The sequence below is a fragment of the Lepidochelys kempii genome, chromosome 7, assembly GCF_965140285.1.
Source record: "Lepidochelys kempii isolate rLepKem1 chromosome 7, rLepKem1.hap1, whole genome shotgun sequence".
Taxonomy (NCBI): Eukaryota; Metazoa; Chordata; order Testudines; family Cheloniidae; genus Lepidochelys; species Lepidochelys kempii.
This window is the reverse complement of record NC_136386.1, coordinates 81,968,975-81,992,306: the sequence shown is the minus strand read 5'-3', so window position 1 is coordinate 81,992,306 and position 23,332 is coordinate 81,968,975. Positions and strand designations below refer to the sequence as shown.

The 23,332-nt window shown below is 45.8% G+C and overlaps 1 protein-coding gene across 2 annotated transcripts in view; it reads right to left on the bottom strand.

Moving 5' to 3' along the window:
• The window catches only part of SRGN (serglycin), a 28,147-nt gene extending 5,134 nt beyond the window's left edge, over positions 1-23,013 (bottom strand). The window contains exons 1-3 of one of the 2 annotated variants that reach the window (XM_073353508.2): positions 22,734-23,013; positions 15,541-15,814; positions 890-1,017 (exon numbers count right to left, since the gene is read on the bottom strand). In XM_073353508.2, the coding sequence (XP_073209609.2) occupies positions 890-980 (91 nt within the window). In that variant the 5' untranslated portion in view covers positions 981-1,017; positions 15,541-15,814; positions 22,734-23,013. Of the gene's footprint in view, positions 1-889; positions 1,310-15,540; positions 15,815-22,733 lie in introns of those variants that run through there. The other variant, XM_078853814.1, reaches the window with a different exon arrangement.
• Between the last annotated feature and the right edge of the window lie 319 nt (positions 23,014-23,332).

The following is a 23,332-nucleotide window of genomic DNA, read 5'->3' as shown; positions in this document are numbered from 1 at the left end:
GAAAACTAGATGTCTCTTGTAAGAAATACATCCAGAATGTGTGTGTCATTGTGAAGCAATAATTTCCTTTTAGCTGTTATAGTGCACGGTGTTGTAATTTTTGCTGTATTGAATCAAACCCTTAACTTCCCCATACTTACACAAATTTCCTATTTCCTCATGAAACAAGTGAAGATATAATATCAGAAATATGCATCTTCTCAAATATTTGCTTACCTGTTAAGACCTTACATTCAACAATCAGTCAGAAGTCCAAACAAACCCACTAAAGTCAATGGGTTGCCAGGGTATAAAAGAGGGCAAAATTAGGCACCATAGTTGCTTTTACAAAGTAAAATCTGTAATTTTACATATTATATGCAGGTGATTTATTAGCCTCACTGTTGATTGAAACAACTCCAATAAAGGTCTGCTTGAAGTCCTTACTTCCTGAAATTTAGATCCATTTTAGATTGCTGTATTTCAAACTCAGTTGATTGAAAAATCTGTAGATTACTGTGATCATAGCATGATGTTGATATATTCCAGCCACTACAAAAACAGTTGGCTAAGACATTTATATAGAACTTCTGCAACTTGCCATGTCCATCATTTAAATAATGTTTTTTATATAATAAATACTAATACTAACTACACATATCATCTATATAAAGAGGACAGAAAAGATCCACTTGCCAAAAACAATTTTATCATCATTGGCATTATACAAAAACTTATCTTGATGGAAAGTTTAACAAAAAAAAGATTTAATTTTATAAAAAATAGGTTTTATTATTCCTACTTCAAGGTCAATTACAAGTATTCTTTAAAATCAATAGTATACTTACTTGGCCTACGCTACACAGTTTAGAAAGAGGATTATAGAAATAACAACCATTCACAATTTTACCTTGTGCTGTGTATCCCATAAAGAGGATTATACAAACAGCCAGGAAAATCCTCCCATTACATCTGACACGAGTCTGCATTTTGGCTTGCATTCTTCCACACTCCACCACGCTTCACCACGGCTTCACACTTAGGAAATAAAACGAGGCAATGAGATCGACTTTTAGAAAAGGATTCCAAAACCTCAAACCCAACCCATAACCTGCGTCACAACTTCCTGACTGAATTCAATGAGACATCTACAATAAAAGCCGAGTCTAATTACGTGGTTTTTACTCAGACAAAAATCACCACTGACTTCAAGAGAAGTTTTGCCAGAGCAAAGAAAGTGGGTTTGGGTTCCCAGGAAGCACCATAATAAAAATGTTATTTCAGCTATTAGAAATGAGGGTCCAGAAGTATGTGACACAATCCTGCCTACCCACAGGCTTTCCCCTAAACATACAGTACCTGCAGATATGTCAGCTGTCAGAGGTCAAGTGTACATTTGCCACTCCTAGTAAAAAAAAAAAGTAGCAGTTTGTTGATATCCCAAACTTTCAGGCAACTGTAGTGTTGCATTGGCAACACAAGTATATTTCCCCTTTCTAAAGCAAGCTTTGATAAGCTTATTGTTTGTAGCAGGATCAGTGTGAAATGTGAAGCTTACATGGTCTGCGAAACTCTCACTTTGGAAAAACTCTTAAATTCAGGATTTGTATTCCAACAGCTTTTTTATTTCTTGGAAGGTGGAAGCCTGGACCTACATAATAGCAGTGAGGAGAATTTTTTCAGTACATTTATAAAGTAAATCTTAGTAGAAATTCCCCTTGAAAATTTCCAGCTGGTTCCCCAGATGCCAGCTAGGTTTTAGAACAACATGTCACAATTCCCAAAGTAACTGCACCTCTGACCCATGCATGACCTCTTTGATGGCACCCTGTTTAGGTCTCAGGCCTCTTGCCATCACCTTTCAGGGAAGGGATCCCACAATGCACTTTCTCCAGACGGGGGAATTGGGCTGCAGATTCCTGCAATTCACTGTGTTTCTCTTAGCCTGTCTCACTGTAGTTAAGCACCTGCAGTCCTGTTCTCTCAATAGCAATAACAGAGTTAACCAGTGACCATCCAGTTCTCATAAATCAAAGTACTATTTATTCAGAACAAAAGCATTACAGAGAAAACATATAATAAAAACAATAAACAGTTTATCTGCAGATCTAATTTACCAGGCAGTCAGCCATCTTCCACATGGGGACCCTGATCAAATTAAAGTACTTCAGGCACTTCTCACATGGCCTGCCACTATTGATCACAGTTTCATGTCAGTTCCCAGATCAGGACAGTCTCCTTATATAGTTTACAGTTCTTTGTTTGCCATGCCTTTTGAACCAGGACAAATTGGTATATGCGCTATCTCGCCTGGGTATGAAACTTCCACAGACTTGTTACCTGTACTAAAAATTTGCATTAATTACCCCACAGTGATCTGAGTTGGTGAATTTAGTTTAGAACCATTTAGCTCATCTATTGACCCAGAAATACAATCACTAGCCCATAAAGATACATATAACATATAAAGGTGATGCAATAGTCTTTGAATATTCCATGTGTCAATAGCACCTGTCACATCTCAATATAATAATCTTTGAATAGTCTGTGTTTCCAGTGTATTGCATCTGTCACACAGAATTTGGTCTAGTAGTTCCTGCCTCCTGATCTCCCAGCAGACTACAAAACCAATTGAGACCATGTAAAGGATTCTAACTACTAGACTTTCTATTAGGAAGCCCCATTTGAACTCTGTAAGTTAAAGAAAAATAATTTCTTTTTGTGGCATTAGCACTCCAACAGGTGGGTAAGAAATGTGTGTGTTGATCAAACCTGGCCAAGATCTGCACTGATTGCACCCATAAAGGAAAAGCAAGAAAAGCAGTTAGGGAGAAAGAAAACAAATGGAAGTGGGACTTGAAATGGGGAGAGAGAGAGAGGATAGGGCCCAGCCCTGGAAGTACTTATAGCAGGTGAGGTCTTTGATCAAACAGCATTATAAGGGCGTCCTGTCTACTCAAGCAACTGAGCTGTTTCTGACATCCAGATTTAAACACGGCTCTTCCTGAGGCCTCTCCTCCCTGAACTAGGGTGAGGACTGGTGTGGACAGGGCCAAATAGGGTGACCAGATAGCAAGTGTGAAAAATCAGGACAGGAGGTGGGGAGTAATAGGTGCCTATATAAGAAAAAGCCCCAAAAATCGGGATTGTCCCTATAAAATCAGGACATCTGGTCACTTAGGGCCAAACAGTGTTTAACTCTGGATTCAGACAGCATGATTAACTCATATTAGAACTAGGTGTTGATCAGGCTCTCTGTACCTGGTGTTGAATACATTTTGGTCCTGTTCACACCACCACCCCAGCAGTGTTCCACAGCGGTTGTGGGGATCTAAGAGGTACTGGAAAGGGATAGAATTCAAGGGAAGTCGCTCAAGCTGGCATAATCAAAAGTGTTGGACACATTATTTCATTACAGTTATACCAATATACAGGGGCATGCACAAGGGGAGGCAAGCAGGGGCCTGGGCCCCCGCAATAATTGGTGGGGGCAGAGAACTCCTCTGGCCCCAGTGCCATGGTTTGGAAAGCGAGCTCCTCCATCCTAGGGGCAGCAACAGCAAGCTCATGTGGCCCTAGGGCCCCGGCAAGGAGAGGGAGCATCTCCAGCCCCGGGGCCATGGCAGGAGCTGACAGCTCCTCCGGCCCTGGGGCCACGATGGGGGCACAGAACATGTCCCTCCAAAACGAGTGATATTTAAATTCCTGTGCATGTCCCTGCCAGTATAGGTTTCAGAGTAGCAGCTGTGTTAGTCTGTACTCACAAAAAGAAAAAGAGGACTTGTGGCACCTTAGAGACTAACAAATTTATTTGAGCATAAGCTTTCATGAGCTACAGCTCACTTCATTGGATGCATTCCGGAAAATCTATACTGAAAAGTCTTCCCATGTGGATAAGGCCTTAGTGCTTTCCAAAGGAAGGAGTCTCTTTCCCTTATGTGAATGAGATTTAGGGCATGGCTACACTACAGAGTTTACAGCGGCACAGCTGCACCAATGCAACTGCGCTGCTATAAGCTCTCTAATGCAGCCGCTCTAAGCCAACAGACGAGAACTCTCCCGTCGGCTTAACTACTCCAGCCCCCGTGAGCGCCGGCGCTTATGATGGTATAACTTATGTCATTCATGGGGGTGATTTATTCAAGTTATACCAACATAAAATTTATTCAAGTTATACCAACATCAACTCTAGTGTAGACATAGCCTTAGTCTTCCTATGGTATTTCCTGCTGAAGACATGCCTCAGAATCCTGCTATAAGGACAATTCATTGGAGCTAGATACTTGACAGTATCTTTTCAAAAAGAGGGCAAACCTTGAAAGGGTTTCAGTATAGTTTAGCTCTCAGCCTATTATACTACAGCACTACCATAGATGCTGTTGAAGCATTCAGAACCTGGGTGAATCTCAGGGTGTCAGATATGTTCAGTTTATGCACACAAAACTGTCTGCCCCAATGTCAGTCCTTATTTTATCAATTGCTTTAGACTTTTTAGGATTAAAGTTATATTCCCAAAGATCTTTCAGACCATAGTGTTTATTTTGACAGATTGCTGCTTTCAAAAGGGAACAGCCATGAAAGCACAAAAGAATTCTATGGAAGAGAAGGGCAAAAGTCCTATTAATAATCATAATTTCATTTCTTGTATGAAGGTCAATGTGATCTTCACCTGAATGCCACAAGCCTATTTCTTAAGTCCTACAGTAACAATAAACAATCTGCATGCCCTTGCATTTCCTGGAAGACAACAGATTTCAGGTGCCCCCTTACTCTTTGGAGATTTAGAATAAAGTTCAGAAGTCACAAGCCATACAAGATGGTAGCTACCTAAAAAGAGAAAAACAATGAGTAAGAGAAGATGCCTCAGTGATCATTAAAAACAAACAACTTAGAAGGAAAAACTTGAAGAACTCTGATTTAGCATGAAGGGTCATCAACAACAACAACAACATGGAAGGGACTGTAAAGAAAAACTCACAACTATAACAGTGCATGTTTGCAGGAGTGGAAGCTATATTCACAAGTTGAGGAGCCTTGCTAGAGTTCTGTTGCAATTCTCCCTATCCATACTCTCTAAATATCAACTAAGTGGTTTGTCTGGATAAATACAGGCTGTACCCTCTTCGACTTGATCCCTGATAATAGATGCTAAAAGAGTTCATTGTACTTGAAAAAATATATTATTAATTCACTACATAAATAAATTATAGTTTTTCTAGAACATGGGAATCACTAAAAGGTGCTGATTGCTGACTCTGAAAGCAATGATTAGGACAGAAGCACTAAAATGCTTAAGCACTTATATACAGTACCCACTTCCATTTTCACGCCACTAAAACCACCATAACATTAGTAGCTTCTGATGAAGACAGAGTTGTTTCTTGCTACGAACCTATGTAACCGATTCTGACATAACATATTTTGACCTAGAATTATTTCCTGAAATTGAATTACTTGATGAACTTTCTAATGAGGTAGTAAATTTAGGACACAATTCCACATTGTTAAAGCTTGTCTACACATGAAGTTGCACTAGTTTAATTAAACGGCTGAAACCCCTTGTGTGGATATGCTTACGGAAGTTTAAAACTGGTTGATCCATTTAGCTTGCCCTGTACAGAAAAACAGACAAACATTTAAAATATTTTAAATCTATTTATGAGCATCCACACATGAAGTTGCACCACTTTAGCTACCATGCTGAAGAATTAAGCCCAAGCTTTCTGTTCCTTTTCATTGTACCAGTTTATTTGCAAAGATATTTGTCAGTTGCCACATTATTTTAATGACTCCATGAGTAAAAGAGAGCTTAAGTAACTTTCCTCCTCACCCCCCCCCCCCGCTCCAGTAAGCCTCTGCATATAGGCAAAAACTTTGTGTGCATCAGGTTTCAGATTCATGATTTATCACTGAATTACAAACTTCAGAACATGTTTTTCTGTAGTGGAAAAAAACAGACCCAAAGTTATTGCAGTACTACAGTATAATAACCCTCTTGCAAAGGTAAGGCCGTGACAGTATCCCATTTAATATGGAATTCCTGTTGCATTCAAACCTCTTTCAATCATAAGGGAAATTTATTCTCAGCGTTAAACTCATTTTATTTATTTCTTACTCCAAATTCTTTCCTACATATCATACAAAGATGTCAACCACAAGTGCCTAGGGAAATAGTGTCACTACAGTTCCATTTGTTTTAGTTTGCATCCTACTCCTCTGTCAGTGAACCTCTGAAAATGTATAAAGGCTGTTGATGTGAATCACACCTCAAGAAGCTGACCACATTTGGCCGTTATTCTTACTGCCGTATGTGCTACTTCCTATTTTTAGCATGAACTTTTTTTTTTTTAAGTTGTGATCATCATCGGTAGGAAACAAAGAAAATATACACTGAAATTTTATCAGCTTTTAACCTCTTTTAGGTCATAGAAATTGTTCCTACAATAACATCAACTTTCCACTAATCATGGGCAAATATTGTAGGGTGTGAAGCTCTAAAGGAAGCTTGCACATTGTTATGTATTGAATCTCATAGTAGCTCAGTACCTTTCCCACCTTTGTGCTGAAAACTCCAAGCACCACCAAGATTCAGGGGAGTTGTTGTCTGAAACAACACCGTCACCCACAAAATGAATTCACTGCTCCTCCTCCTCTCATTCTCTTCAGACTTGTTTTGGTTTTCTGAGTAAGCCATGGGGAGAAGGCAGTACAAACTAAATCATTTTGCGGTGGGTGGAACACATGAAAAAATAATTCTAGAGAGGGATCAGCTAGGTGGAGATTAATAAGGATCCAGTCACCCGTTCATTCCAGCAGCACAAAGTAACTGTAAAGCTGGCAGTTCTGGTCACTTGGGAACATTTGAATGTTTTGCTTTTTTTTCCCCCATGTCAGCTGAGAACCAGAAGAACTGAGCATATGTGTTTAACAACTATTAATATAAAAGGGAATCACTTGTATTACATTTCCCACACCGTGGGCCAATTCTCCACTGTCTTGCACCTCCTGTAGTAATTTATATTTGCATAAAGTAGGCCAGACTCTCTGATGAGGTGTGGCATCCCTGCATCATGACAACCTACAACTATGGGTTCCATCCCTTGTAGCTAGAGTACTCCTCACCTAGCTCTACCTCAGCACATGGGGAGTGGCCTTCCACAGAGCTGCAGCACAGTGTGGGGGCTGAAAAGCTGAGTTTTAAGCCACCCTTGCACCATCCTTCTCCAACTTTTGCTCTGTGGAGTTGCACTGCACCCCAGGATCTAGCCTAGTCAGTGCCGAGAGTGTAAAAAACTACCATTCTGACATGATGGCAATTTACATTCACTTTGCCCAGGTGTAAATGATGAAACAAGGTACAAGGCAAATGCCCAGTGATGGCATAATAGCCCCTAACAGCCTTGTTTATACTAGAGAAATTTGGCATTCTAGTACACCATGTGGTCCCCTTAACATAGCTGTAACACACCTCACATCCACACACAAAATGTTCCCAACAGGCACAATAATCCCTATTTGGATTAGACCCCCTTTGAGCATGGCTCACCACTATGATCTCCTCCACCTACCCCAGTGGTGGCAGAGATTGCTGGCACAATAGCTAATGGTACAAATAGACCTCCAGGACCATCCTACCTGCACCAATCATTTCTTATTAGGTCACCTGTCCAGTCTACTTTCTGCACTCCACACACAGGTCAAGTTGGCTGGAAGATGGATTCCTGTGCAAACAGTGCTTATTACATACAGTGAAGCTGAGTTTCACGCTATTTTCACTGCGATCAATTTCTTCTTTGACTTGTTCAACTTACTCTGATTCTGTCACTGGCTTGTCTCAGAGGAGATTTTCATATGAAAGTGTTGCCATCTGGCCTGAAGCCAATGTGCAAGTGCTGGTAGCCATCGGGGAGAAGAGGGGATCTAGGGCCAAATGAACTCATGACAGATATTCTATGACCAGGTGGCTGAGTGACTGGTCAAGATGGGGTGTAACTCAAAGCAGACACAGTGCCCTGAAAAGATAATGGGAATGAGGGTCCTATATGATAAGACAAGGGACAGCAATAGTAGGTCTAGGTCTTGGTAAAAAATATGCCCCTTTTACAATGAGCTGGACTGAATGCTTGTCACTCTTGCTTCCATGCAGGGATACTTCTGAACAGCACCATGGGACTTTGCAGTGCAGTGGTTAGGGCCAACTCTGTGAACCATGCAGACCAGCAGAATGAGGAAGTAGACCAGGACTTGCTGGAGATATTGCCAGGATTTCAGGATCTATTTAGGGAGACCAAAAATCCAGGGATGAGAGCAGAGATGGTTGAGAAGAAGGAAGCATCAGTTGACCGGGGTGGAGTACAGCAGGTATGCAAGTTTTTATGGTCAAATGTCCCAAAAAGGCCTGATTTTGCAAGCAAAGGGCTGGGCAGTTTTTGAAGTTCCTATAAATGCTAACTTTTTAAAAGTTTTTTGTTAAATGAAATGATATAAGATACCAATGACAGAGTTCTCACTAACCTTGCAATCTCTCTCATTTCAAACTTTTAGATAAAAAAAGTCTTAGGTCAGATAAGAAAAAACAAAAACCCATGTGATTAAAATATTAAAACTGCTAATCAGCAAAAAGAAAGGCTGTTTCCTGTTTATGATATGAGCCATCACACAAAAAGACCTTTTCCGTAACTGGTGTTCTTCGAGATATGTTGCTCATGTCTACTCCACAATAGGTGTGTGTGCTCGCCATTTGCACTGGTGCCGAAAGTTTTTCCCCGAGCAGTACCCATAGGGGGGAGCACCCTAGCAACCCCTGGAGTGGTGCCTCCATGGCGCAGTATGCTCTCCCCCCACCCTCAGATCCTTCTTGCCAGACAACTCCAACAGAGGGGAAGGAGGGCGGGATGTAGAATAGACATGAGCAACACATCTCAAAGAACACCAGTTACAGAAAGGTAACTGTCTTTTCTTCTTCGAGTGATTGCTCAGGTGAATTCCACAATAGGTGATTCCAAGCTATATCTGTTGGAGGTGGGTAGGAGTTCACAAATTCTTGGGATGGAGTACCACCCTGCCAAACCCGGCGGCGTCCCTGGTTTGGGAGACGATCACATAATGCGAGGTGAACGTGTGAACCAAAGACCACATGGCAGCCTTACAAATGTCCTGGATGGGGACGTGGGCCAAGAAGGCAGCTGACAAGGCTTGCGCTCGAGTCGAGTGCACTTTCACAATTGGTGGCGGGGGGATACCCGCCACATCATAACAGGTATGGATGCACGAAGTGACCCAGTTGGAGAGCCGCTGAGTGGAGATCGACCGACCTCTCATGTGCTCAGCCGAGGCGATGAACAGTTGCGAGGACTTTTTGAATGGCTTGGTCCGCTTGAGGTAGAAAGCCAGAGCCTGTCGCACACCGAGCATGTGGAGACAGCGCTCCCCACTGGATGCGTGGGGCTTGGGGCAGAGGACCAGTGGAAAAATGTCCTGACTCATGTGATAGGCGGAGACCATCTTCGTGAGGAATGTAGGGTGTGGAAGGAGCTGGACCTTGTCCTTATGAAAAACCGTGTATGGAGGCTTGGAGGTCAGGGCCCTGAGCTCCGAGACCCACCTGGCCGACCTGATAGCGACCAGGAGGGCCACCTTCCACGAGAGGTGGGACCAGGAGCACGTGGCTAGTGGCTCAAATGGGGGCCCCGTGAGACGGGCCAACACCAGGTTCAGGTCCCACTGCGGGACCGGGGGCCTAGCATACGGAAAAAGACAGTCCAACCCCTTGAGGAACTGGCCAGTCATAGCATGGGAGAATTCCATGTGACCCTGCACCAGCGGATGGAAGACCGATATGCAGATGCACCTTGACTGACAAGGGTGCCAGGCCCTGGGCTCTAAGGTGGAAAAGATAGTCCAGGATAAGATGGATCGGGGCGGCCACCAGGGAAACGCCCCACGCATCTGCCCATCTGGAGAACCGGGACCACTTTGCCAAGTAGGTGCGGCATGTGGAGGACCGTCTGCTTTCTAGGAGGACGCGTTGAACCCCTTCTAAGCACGTCCTTTCCTCCCGACCTAACCGTTGAGCAGCCATGCTGAGAGGTGGAGAGCCACTAGGTTGGGGTGGAGGAGGCGGCCCTGGTCCTGGGAGAGCAGGTTCGGGTGGAACGGCAACGGCCACGGTGGAGCAACCACCAGGCCCGTGAGGATCCCGTACCAATGTTGCCTGGGCCATGCCGGGGCAATCAGGAGGACCCGGGCCTTGTCCATCTTCATTTTCCAGGACCTTGCTGATCAGTGGGAACAGGGGGAAGGCATACAGAAACTGGCCTGACGAGGACAGGAGAAAGGCATTGGAGATAGCGCCCCGTCCCAGTCCCTCCTTGGAATAGAACCGGGGACAGCGCCGGTTTTGCCGAGTTGCGAACAGGTCCACCTGGGGAGTCCCCCACACTCGGAAAAGCCTGTGAGCCACTTCCGGGTGGAGAGACCACTCATGCTGAAAGGAGAAGTTCCTGCTCAAGTGATCCGCCCGCATGTTCCGGGCACCCGGTAGATGGAAGGCCTTTAGGCAGATGTTGTGGGCTATACATAAATCCCACAGCCTGAGGGGTTCACGGCAGAGAATCGGGCCCCGCCTTGCCTGTTGATATAGAACATGGAGGCCGTGTTGTCCGTGAGGACCCTGACCACCCTGCCCTCCAGGTGTGAGCGGAAGGCCACGCACGCCAGCCGCACCACCCTGAGTTCCTTGACGTTTATGTGTACGGTCAGATCCTGAGCCGACCACAGACCTTGGGTCTGAACATTCCCCACATGGGCCCCCCAAACCAGGTCTGACACATCGGACACCAGTTCCAGCGATGGGGCCCTGTCCCTGAATGGGATCCCTTGGAGCATGTTACTTGGGGCGGACCATCACCATAGGGAGGCGATCACCAAGTCGGGTATGGTGAGGATTTTGTCCATCCTGTCCCTGGCCTGTCCGAGGACAATCACCGCTGGAGGGGCTTCATCCTGAATCTGGCACGATGGACCATGTACGTGCACACTGACATGTGACCCAAAAGCTGGAGGCACGTTCTGGATGTTGTCACCGGGAAACTTGTGACTGTGTCAATGAGCCCCTTCAGGCTCTCGAACCTCAAACCTGAGTCCAGTGGGAGGGAGACTCGGGCCAATGAGGCATCCAGGAGCGCCCTGATAAACTCTATGCGTTGAACCGGGACTAATGTGGACTTGGTGTTGTTTACCAACAGGCCCAAAGCGGTGCACGTGGACAGCAGGAGCGTCACACGATCCCTCACCTGCGACCAGGAGCTGCCCTTGACCAGCCAATCATCCAGATAGGGAAAGATCTGGAGCCCCCGGTGCCTGAGGTAGGCCGCTACCACTGACATACATTTTGTAAATACTCTGGGGGCAGTGGACAGGCCAAACGGGAGGACCGTAAATTGGTAGTGATTCTGCCCCACCACAAAATGGAGGAAGCGTCTGTGCCCCTTGAATATATGAATGTGGAAGTACACATCCTGCAGATCGAGGGCAGCGTACTGGTCCCCAGGATCCAGGGAGGGGATGACGGAGGCCAGGGAGACCATGCGAAACTTGAGCTTCACCATGTACTGGTTCAGACATTGCAGATCTGGGATGGGCCTGAGTTCCCCTTGGGCCTTCAGGATAAGGAAATAGCGGGAGTAGTACCCCTTGCCTTTGAACTCCCCGGGCACCACTTCCACTGCTTCTAGACCCAGAAGCCGCCCCACCTCCTGCTCCAGCAGAGCTTCATGCGAGGGGTCCCCCAGGAGTGACGGGGGCAGGGGATGGTTGGGCAGTGAGGAAGTAAACTGGAGGGTGTAGCCCTGTGAGATGGTGTTGAGGACCCATTGGTCTGAGGTCAGCTGCAATTGCTCCGGGAGGAAAGCACAAAACAAATTGAAGAAGGAAAACTTTATTGAGGGTGGATCCCTGATGAGAACTGGCAGTGCGCCCCTAAGCATCCCATCAAAACTGCCTTTTCCCCACCTGCTTGCCCTTGGAGAACCCAGGTTGGGAGGCAGGTCGAGACTGCCTCTGAGGGCGCCTCTTATAGTCCCGCGACTTCTTACAGGCGGCCTCGTATTTCGGGTGGGTGGCCTGAGCGGGAGTCTGCTGCGGCTTGAACTTAGATTTAGCTGGAGATGGAACATAGAGACCCCGAGTCTGGAGGGTTGTGCGGGAGTCTTTCATGCATGTAGCTTTGTATCCGTTTGTTCCACAAACAGCTTTGCCGTCAAACAGGAGCTCCTGCAGGGAGGTCTGCGCCTTGCTGGACAGCCCAGAGAGCAGGAGCCACAACGCTCTTCTCATGGACACCGCGGAGGCCCCGGACTGCGCGGCCATGTCCGCCACATCCGAAGCTGCCTGCAGGGTTGCCCTGGCAGCCGCCGTACCCTCCTCCACTAGCACTTTGAACTCCTTCCTATCACGCTTCTGGAGGGAGTCCTCGAACTTGGGCAGGGAGCCCCACAGATTGAACTCATACCGGTCCAGGAGAGCCTGGTGGTTTGCCACTCGTAACTGAAAGCTCGAGGATGAATAATTTTTTCTTTCAAAAGAGTCCAGCCTCTGTGAGTCTTTATTTTTTGGGGTAGGGGCTGGCTGGGAATGCCATTCCCTCTGGTTAACCAACTCAACCACAAGGGAGTTGGGCACCGGGTGGGTATAAGTACTTGTGTCCCTTGGCAGGTACAAAGTACTTGCGTTCCACCCTTTTAGAGATGGGGGCCAATGAGGCCGGTGTTTGCCACAGGGCATTTGAAATTTTTGCCACCCCTTCATGGAGAGGCAAGAACACCCTGCCCGGTGCTGAAGAGGACAGCACATTAAATGGGGAGTTCAAGGGCTTCTCCATTTCTTCTGCCTGGAGGTGGAGGCTTGTTTCCACCCTTTTTAAGAGTTCTTGGTGGGCCCTAAAGTCCTCCTGCAGCACGGAGGGGGGCAGGGCCGTAATTGCCTCATCCAGGGAGGGCGAGGAGGCCGGTGCAGTGCTCTGGGTGTCCGCCAGCACCGGAGGGTCCACCACCTGGTCGGTCTCTGGGCACGGTGCTGAGGATATATGTCCCACCGACTCCTTTCTCACAGGTCTGGAGAGGGAGGCCAATGGTCCTTCTGAAGCTCCGGCCACCAAGCGAGCTCCCACCAGGGGCTGCGTCAGGGGCCACGGTGCCCACTGGTACCATTGGGCCGGCCATGGGGCCTGGTGTCACTGCACCTGCTGCGGCACCAGTGGAGCCTGTTGTTCAGCCTGGCTGGCCTGGCCCGGCGAACGTACGACCTGCCATTGTCCCTGGACTGGGAGGAGAGGCGATGCCGGGAACGACGCAGACCACGGGACCGCGATCCAGACGTGGAGGACTGGTACCATTGGTAACAGCTGCTCTGCGATCGGCTCTGACGAGCAGATCCGCAATGGCAAGATGATGGTGATGGACGCCCGGGGCTGAGGAGGAGATGGCTTAGCGGGGTCTTGGAGTGGGATTCCAAGCGGGAACAGCGTCAACGTCCGTGCCGTGACCGGCTGCAATAACCCCTCCAAGGCAAGGACCTTTGGCGACGTCTACCTCAGTCCCCTCGGTTGCCGAGATTCTCGGTCGGATGGAACCCAACCAGACAGTCTGGTGGGAGTCGAGGGCAATCCATGTGGACTTTACCTGAACGATCACTGGGTGGCGAACGGCATCGGGAATGTTCCCTGGACCGAGACTGGTACTGAGCTGGGGGTGACAGTGGAGATCCCAGCAGCGGCTTGCCCCTGGAGTGTGGGGCCGACATCGGCGGTGTTCCTGGTACCAGCATGGACATAACGACACAGGCCGCCTACAGGGCCTCCGGCGTGAATGGCATCCAGACATCCAGGGAGGTCTGCTCTGAAGGGGCCGGGCTACTCCGCTCTACATGAGTCGAAGGCCTAGAGGCGGGTGGGGATCGAGGATTGCCTGGCACGGCTTTAGCTTCTGTCCTGGGTTTCACTTGTTGCCGCTGCGAAGAAGGCATCTTTCTGCCTTCTTAGCGTGCCCTATGGATGGGGAGCGGTGCCGACTGGTCGATGGCACCGGAAGGTTGCCGCGCACCGACACCGCAGTGCCTGGTGCCAGCTCAGAGTGGCGTGCCGGAGTCGGGGTCAGCGCCGACTCCATGAGAATGGCCCGGAGCCTAATGTCCCTCTCTCTCTTGGTCTGAGGCTTAAAGGACTTCAAATTTTGCAACAATTGCTGATACGGGTTTCTCCCAAACAGCACGGACAGTCTGCATGCGGGTCACTCCTTGGCATAGATCGCCTACAAGTGCTGCATGACTTAAAACCTGAGGCGCAGGGCATGCCCCAACCTGGGTTCTCTGACTAACTGAACTAACTAAACAGCTAATTAACTACAGGTACCAACACTGAATGAACAAACAGTTCTGGGGACTAGCTACAGCAAAGCTGGAGCAGAGTAGTTCGGACGCACCTTCACTGGCAGCAAGAAGGAACTGAGGGTGGGGGGAACGTGCAGCTCCCCTTATACCGCGCCATGGAGACGCCACTCTAGGTGTCGCTGGGGCGCTCCCCCCTATGGGTACTGCTAGGGGGAAAACTTCTGGCACCGGTGCACATGGCGAGCAGGCACACCTATTGTGAAATACACATAAGCAATCACTCAAAGAAGAAACCTACATGTAGCATATTCCAAACTCAACACTATCTAATGATGAAAGGCCCCATGCTACTGTGGGGCCATTTATTTCATTCTCTAAGCAAGGCATGGAAGCCCCATTGCTTCCAATTTTTAAAATTACAGTGGCCAAAATATTGGAAAATGCATTGTAGGAAACAAAATATGTCGTAGGAAACACACTTGCATTTTCAGGGAGATAGAAACTGGGAGATGTAAAAGACCTATTAGAATGGATGGTCTTGGTCTATGTTATAGTAATGACATGAGGCCAGACACAGTTGTACAACAGGTGGAAACCACTACTTAAAAGAAACTAAAGGATTTTATTATAATAAAATATCATTGCTTACTTAGAGCAAAGACTTAGAGCAGACTTCAGATGCACCAGTGACATCAGCAATGCATGACACAAGGGCTTGCCAACTCTGTGATTGCCCTGATATCATTTGTCAGAGAAAAATACTTGGTGGGGGGGAGGAGGAGAGGGAGGAGAAGGGAGCCTTTCCTAATTAGTAATCAATAAAAATCATTATCCACAAAATAAAAGGTCTCAAAATCACTGAAGAAAATTAAAGAAGCACAGCTAGTTTTGAAAACACACAGAGGACCTTGCTGTGTGTGGTTAGGTTATACATGATAGTCATTTATTTAAGTTCTCTTAAGAACAGAGAGTGGAATTTATGAAAGTGCTCTGCATTGGTCTAACTATCCCCATTGAACTCTGTGGCAAAATTCCCACTGACTTCAGTGACCAGAGTTAAGATAAGAATGAGTGTTTTGAACGTCCCACTCAAAGTGTTTACTAATTATTATAGTTCTGATATTACCCTTGGAACAGAAATAACATTTTCATAGTCTTTGTTATTTAATACATTACCTGAGCACAGGGACAGAAGAAATCTTAAAAGTTGAACAGAGTGTTGTTGCCATGTTGCTCCCAGGATATTAGAGAGACAAGATGGGTGAAGTAATATCATTTATTGGACCAACTTCTGCTAGTGAAAGGGACAAGTTTTCGAGCTACACAGAGCTCTTCCTCGTGTCCTGGGACTAATTCAGCTAGAACAACGCTGCATACTGCTATTTCAGGTGTGCTTTTCATATGTGGCTTTTTATATGTTAGAAACATCAAATCCTGCAACCTAAAAGATCTGAGGGAGGAAAAAAGGTGGATCAGGAGTCGGTTATTTGAGAATACAACCCTTACAGGGCACTTTTAATGAGATAAACTTCAAAGAAGGCATTTCAAATTTTTTATCAAAGCTTTAAAAAAATCACCCTTTATTAATGTTTATTAATGTTGGATATTCTTTTGCAAAAATATGTTTTTCCCACTAATTCATCATACTTCCCCATTACTACTTCTTACAACTGCTGGACCCAAGAACTGACATTTTCAAATCACATGTAAAGCAGATTAAGAGCTTTGCATTTTTCTGTGGCATTAGTTTTGATGGGAGGGGGTTGCTTTTCTTGTATATTTCTGACCCTTCAAGCAGACACATGAGGCTCATTGTTGCATGTCTGGGGTTATTACTGAAAATCCAGAAATAACTATTAAGTAGTGAATAAACATTTTGAGTACTAAAATGATTAACTATGAAACACCTCCCTGGTCCTAATTCTCGGGTCTATTTATCTCTCAATTCATTATGAGACCATATAAATAATTTAGTATTATTCATTTGGATCAGATTGCAAAAGTGCCTAATATAAATCTAGAGAGACAAGGTGGGTGAGGTAATATAGTTTATTGGACCAACTTCTGTTGGTGAGAGAGACAAGCTTTCAAGCTTGCACAGAGCTCTTCTTCAGATCTGGGAAACATACTCTACACTACAAACCAGGTCACTTACTGCAATTGCAAAGGACCAACTGCCATCACTTTATGAAAGGGAAATACTGACTTCTGATAAGAGATCTGTACTGAAGTAATAGTTAGTGTTTATCTTATTTCTTAACGGTTACTAATGAGAAGATTCTCTTTTATCATAAACTTCTAGAGCTCCTGGGTCTATTGATAAAGGGTACTTTCTCTATATTCCTGATCATGTACATTTATTAGGGTTGCTAAATGTCATGTATCATGTGTGGCACTCAAACATATCTGCTATCTATTCCTCCTCCTGGTCGGAGTGGGGGCTATTGTGACACCTGGCTTCAGATGGCCTCTGATTACCCTTGTCTTTGTTCCTCCTGTTAATGCCAAACCAGCATGAACTCTGCAGGGAAGAGGTAGCACTGTGGTGGCAGTTACTGTTGGTAGGGAGGTGTAGGGAGCAAAGGGTGGAGGCAAAGAGAATTTAATAGGTGGTGGGGAAGGACAGAGGACACTGACTGGGGACAGAAGGAGAGAGACTGGAGGTTAAGGACTGGAAGTGGGCAGAATTGGCGATGCTAATGGTGACAGGGCCAGAATGATGGAGGCTACCCCAGGTTTTCCCAGACTCCTAATAACCTCTTAGGCTCTCTCCCTTTTCCATATTCTCTCTCTCTTCTCCCCCTCTCCAGTCCCTACTCCCTTCAATATCCTGGTTCTCACTTCGCTACTATTGTTGCATGATACCTGGAGCAAAGTCCTGCATGTCTGCCAGTTTTATAGCACAAGACCTTCAGGCCACCAGCAAAAGGCAGGCACTAACAACTTGGAGGCACTTATCCTCCCCTTAGAGCCAAATCCTAATGACATAGTCATTTGAGAAGTGTGTGCACACTTGTAAAAGAATTGTCAGCTATTTGCATGTTTAGCCAGATAGAGATGGAAGAGAAAAGAGAATAAAAACACTAGTCCTGTTGTGTGCAAAAGGGATATACCAAAGTCAACAGGAATACAATTTAACTCCACAAGGGGTTTGGGTTTGGTACAACCAGTGACATACACAGAATGACTTCAGAAGCTATTTTCTGAAAGTGTTTAAACATCTCAATATATATTTGCACCCAAAAATAGACAAACAGACTCATCAACTTTAAAGTCAGAAGAACAGCCCTACTGGGACAGATCTAAGGTCCATCTAGCCCAGTATCCTGCCTTCTGACAGTGGCCAATGCCAGGTGCTCCAGAGGGAATGAACAGGTAATCATCAACTGTCTCCTGCCGATATAGCATTTTGCACACAAGTGCTTATGCCGGCAAAACTTAGGTCACTCAGGGGGGTGGGGTTTTTTTCCAAAAGTTTTGCATAAGCACTTGTGTGCATAGTGCTATATCAGTTAGGAAGATTTTGGCCTACTAGGGCCCCCTAAGACTGATGGGTGATGTTGTGATAATTGGTCTATATAACTATTGCCTACATGGAAATTAACCATGAAAACTAGTTATTTTCAATAATGAACGTGATAAACAGGTGCAATAAAAACAGAGAGAGAGACTAAATTAGTCTAAACAAAAAAGCCTACCGATAAAACTCAAGGACTGTGTTAAAATCATGCTTGGCCAAATCAGAAGATGTGGAAACAAAATTAATGAACCCAAATTGATATATTGGATATTAGGCCTAATTGGTGGACAAAATAATGAGGGGTTGGGCTATTCCACCTACCACTCCCCTTTTGAATCCTTAAAGAAAGGAACTTTGCAGGGGGAAATAGGGAAGAATAAATGGAGGCTAGAGCAAGCTTCACCATTATGCCTACTGCCCCAACCGCCTCCTGGGAGCCCAGGCTCTTGTCATCCTGATCCAGAGAGATGCCCTGACCAAACTGGGCTAGAGAGAAGGACCCAGATGACTTTACCACCCCAATCAGCTCCCAGCTGAATCCCAAAGACCACCTGAGGGGAAACAGGATCAGAATAACAAGAGCAGCAACTGCAGCAGCTTCAGCTCATCTTAACTAACTTCTCTTTTACCCAAATGGCAGTTATCGTCATCTTTGATACCATCTAAAAGACTGTCAAACAAGAATTTTTTTTCCTTCTAAAAACTCTCTCCAGCTAAAGGGAAAGGGTGGGAAATGTTATTAAAATAAAAGTTTTACTTAATACTTCACATTTCAAATGCTTTAACTGTTTTTCCTTCTTTTCTGTATCTTTAATAAAACATTAAAAGGATTTTAATGGTGTGTTTGCCACGATACTATGGAGGCTGAGGTCTCTGTATGTTTAAAATTGTTTGTTTAAAGTTTAAAGTTGGACAGTGACTGGATAAATCAAAGTCAAAGGAAATTGGCTGGAGGAGGGAGGGAAAGAGAGACTCCATGTTCTGGGGCAGAAAGCAAGGCAGTACAAGAGCCTGATCAGGTAGGCAAGGGCCCGTCATTCTACCTCAACACAGACAGGCACCCCCAAGGACTCCCAGATAAAGGATGAGCTAGAAGGGAATGGTGAACAGCTGTTTTATTTTGTCTGGATCTGTGCTATCTAAAGAAAAGCATAATTTGTTATAAACTATGCAAAGCATAGGTGCATCTGTGCTTTAACTAGCATATGCCCTTGAAGAGTTCAACTATAAACCCAGTGTGCTCACAAGGTGGAATTCTGGGAACGGGTGTGCTTAAGCTATTGAGGAGCCTGGGGGGGCCCTACAACAGCTGGGCCGTGAGGTGCCATTTCCATGAAAGTTAATAGAGCACCTTGTGACATACCAGGGTGCAATCCAGACCAGTGGGGGACTGTGTCACCCTTGCCCTGCAACCTGGGGTGCCTTGCAATGCCTTACTGTTGTTGCTCCCAACCTGGACCGCTCACAAATAGCTTGCAGGTCACACCCACATATGTTTGTCTAACTCAGCAGTTCTCAAACTGTGGGTCGGGATCCCACAGTGTCACCCCCAGGGCTGACTTAGACTTGCTGGGACCCCAGGCTGAAGCCCGACCCCCCCCTGCACAGGGCCAAAGTCAAAGCCTGAGGACTTCAGCCCTGGGTGGCAGGGCTCAGGGTGCAGGTCCCCTGCCAGGAACTGAAGCCCTTGAGCTTCAGCTTTGGCCCCCCTGCCCAAAGCGGTGGAGATTCAGACTTTGACCACGGCCACCCCCCTCCCCCCCGCCGACCTTGGGCAGTGGGGCTTGGGTGGGCTCAGGCTTCAGTCCCCCATCCAGGGGTTGTGAAGTAATTTTTGTTGTCAGGAGGGGGTCACAGTGCAATGAAGTTTGAGAACCCATGAACTGCAGCTTGCCATCATACCCTGGCTTTAACATCCCTCGGGGGGGCTAGGGGGGAGCACCAAAGCAGCCCACCACGGAAGCATTTAATTTCAGAAAGGAGAACTACACAAAAATGAGGAAGTTAGTTAAACAGAAATTAAAAGGTACAGCACCAAAAGTGAAATCCCTGCGTGCTGGATGAAAACTTTTTAAAGACACCACAATAGAGGCTCAATTTAAATGTATACCTCAAATTAAAAAAACATACTAAGAGGACAAAAAACTGTCACCCTGGCTAAACAACAAAGTAAAAGAAGCAGTTAGAGGCAAAACGGCATCCTTTCAAAAGTGTAAATTAATTCCTGTTGTGGAAAATAGAAAGTAGCATAAACTCTGGCAAGTGAAGTGTAAAAATATCATTAGGAAGGCCAAAAAAGTATTTGAATAACAGCTAGCCAAAGACTCAAAAAGTAACAGCAAAATATGTAAGTACATCAGAAGCAGGAAGCCTGATAAACAACCAGTGGGGCCACTGGACAATCGAGATGCTAAAGAAGCACTTAAGGATGATAAGGCCATTGCAGAGAAACTAAATGAATTCTTTGTCTCAGTCTTCACAGCTGAGGAAGTGAGGGAGATTCCCAAACCCAAGCCATTCTTTTTAGGTGACAAATCCGAGGAACTGTCCCAGATTGAGGTGTCATTAGAAAAGGTTTTGGAACAAATTGATAAATTAAACAGTAATCATAGAATCATAGAATATCAGGGTTGGAAGGGACCTCAGGAGGTCATCTAGTCCAATCCCCTGCTCAAAGCAGGACCAATCCCCAACTAAATCATCCCAGCCAAGGCTTTGTCAAGCCGGGCCTTAAAAACCTCTAAGGAAGGAGATTCCATAGGTAACCCATTCCAGTGCTTCACCACCCTCCTAGTAAAAAAGTTTTTCCTAATATCCAACCTAAACCTCCCCAACTGCAACTTGAGACCATTACTCCTTGTGCTGTCATCTGCTACCACTGAGAACACTCTAGATCCATCCTCTTTGGAACCCCCTTTCAGGTAGTTGAAAGCAGCTATCAAATCCCCCCTCATTCTTCTTTTCTGCAGACTAAACAAACCCACCTCCCTCAGCCTCTCCTCATAAGTCATGTGCTTCAGCCCCCTAATCATTTTTGTTGCCCTCCACTGGACTCTTTCCAATTTTTCCACATTCTTCTTGTAGTGTGGGGCCCAAAACCGGACACAGTATTCCAGATGAGGCCTCACCAATGCCAAATAGAGGGGAACGATCACATCCCTCAATCTACTGGCAATGCTCCTACTTATACAGCCCAAAATGCCGTTAGCCTTCGTGGCAACAAGGGCACACTGTTGACTCATATCCAGCTTCTCATCCACTGTAACCCCTAGGTCCTTTTCTGTAGAACTGCTGCCTAGCCATTCGGTCCCCTAGTGCATGGGATTCTTCCATCCTAAGTGCAGGACTCTGCACTTGTCCTTGTTGAACCTCATCAGATTTCTTTTGGCCCAATCCTCTAATTTGTCCAGGTCCCTCTGTATCCTATCCCTACCCTCCAGCGTATCTACCACTCCTCCCAGTTTAGTGTCATCTGCAAACTTGCTGAGGGTGCAATCCACGCCATCCTCCAGATCATTAATGAAGATATTGAACAAAACTGGCCCCAGGACCGACCCTTGGGGCACTCTGCTTGATACCGGCTACCAACTAGACATGGAGCCATTGATCACTACCTGTTGAGCCTGACAATCTAGCCAGTTTTCTATCCACCTTATAGTCCATTCATCCAGCCCATACTTCTTTAACTTGCTGGCAAGAATACTGTGGGAGACCATATCAAAAGCTTTGCTAAAGTCAAGGAATAACACGTCCACTGCTTTCCCCTCATCCACAGAGCCAGTTATCTGATCATAGAAAGCAATTAGGTTAGTCAGGCATGACTTGCCCTTGGTGAATCCATGCTGACTCTTCCTGATCACTTTCCTTGACTCAAAGTGCTTCAGAATTCATCCAGGACCTCCCCCGATCGCCATGAGTTTTCAAAGATAATGGCCAATGGCTGTGCAATCACATCCGCCAACTCCTTTAGCACCCTCGGATGCAGTGCATCCGGCACCATGGACTTGTGCTCGTCCAGCTTTTCTAAATAGTTCTGAACCACTTCTTTCTCCACAGAGGGCTGGTCACCTCCTCCCCATACTATGCTGCCCAGTAATAAGTCATCAGGACCAGATGCTATTCACCCAAGAGTTCTGAAGGAACTCAAATGTAAAATTGCAAAACTACTAATTGTGTGATGTAACCTATCATTTAAACCAGCTTCTGTACCAGATGACTGGAGGATAGCTAATGTGACATCAATTTTTTAAAAAGGCTTCAAAGGCGATGCTGGCAATTACAGGCCAGTAAGCCTAACTTCAGTTGCAGGCAAATTGGTTGGGCAAATAGTAAAGAACAGAATTATCAGACACAAGGATGAACATAGATGTTGGGGAATAGTCAACATGGTTTCTGTAAAGGGAAATCATGCTTCACTGATCTACTAGAATTCTTTGAGGGGTTCAACAAGCATGTGGACAAGAGTGATCCATTGGATATGGTGTACTTGTATTGTCAGAAAGCCTTTGATAAGGTGACCCCCTACATTCCCAGTCCCAGATTTTTCCTCAGAAATGTATGTCTTGTACTACCCAGCCCTGTCCTGGACAGTCCAAATATATTAAGTCTGTTATTGCTTTAAGGGAGTAATATACACACAACTTGCCACGCTAAATGAAGTTACCCAGACACTTCATCTTAAATACTGGATTAGATACAATAAAAACAGGTTTATTAACTACAAAGAGATAGATTTTAAGTAAGTATAAGAAATGAGGCATAAGTCAGAAGTGGTTAGAAGAAGAAGACAAGGTAGGCATTAGAAAGCATTTTTAACAAACTATGTTAGATTTAAAGCAAAGTTTCTCACCACATGGTTCCAACAGCATCACTGACCAAACTTTGAGGTCAGAACCCCTCCCCCAGAGTCCAACAGCTGTTTCTTTTATCTTCCCAGGTGCAGAGAATGAGATGAGCAAGGAGAGAGGAGGGTGTCTGCCCGTCCTTTTTATAGTTTCAGCCCCTCTTTGAAAAGCATTTCCAGCTGAGAACCAAGAGACAAGGGATCTGGTGAAGGAAGGAGACCTCATGCTGTTTCTTTGCTAAGATGCAGATCTCTTTGTCCCTACTCCCCTTTCTTCCCAAAGAGGGCCACTTGATAGATGATGGCTGTCAAAGCCAGGTCATGGGCAGTCAGACCTAATGGTCAGAGCCAGAGTCCATAGCCACAGTATGGGAGTCAAGAGTCAGCTGGGTCAGGATAACAGGAGATCAGAAGCACAAGACAAACTTGAGAGTGGAACAATGACCCAGTAACCAGAGTCAGGCCAGGCTGGGCCCTCAGCATTCTGCCAGTCAGGTTCCAGGACTAGAGTCCGACTATCCTCTGTCAGGGTTCAGCTTCTGTCCGAGAAACTGTTAGTAGATCTTCAGATGGGAATTTAGCACTTACCAGTGCCTAAGAATCCT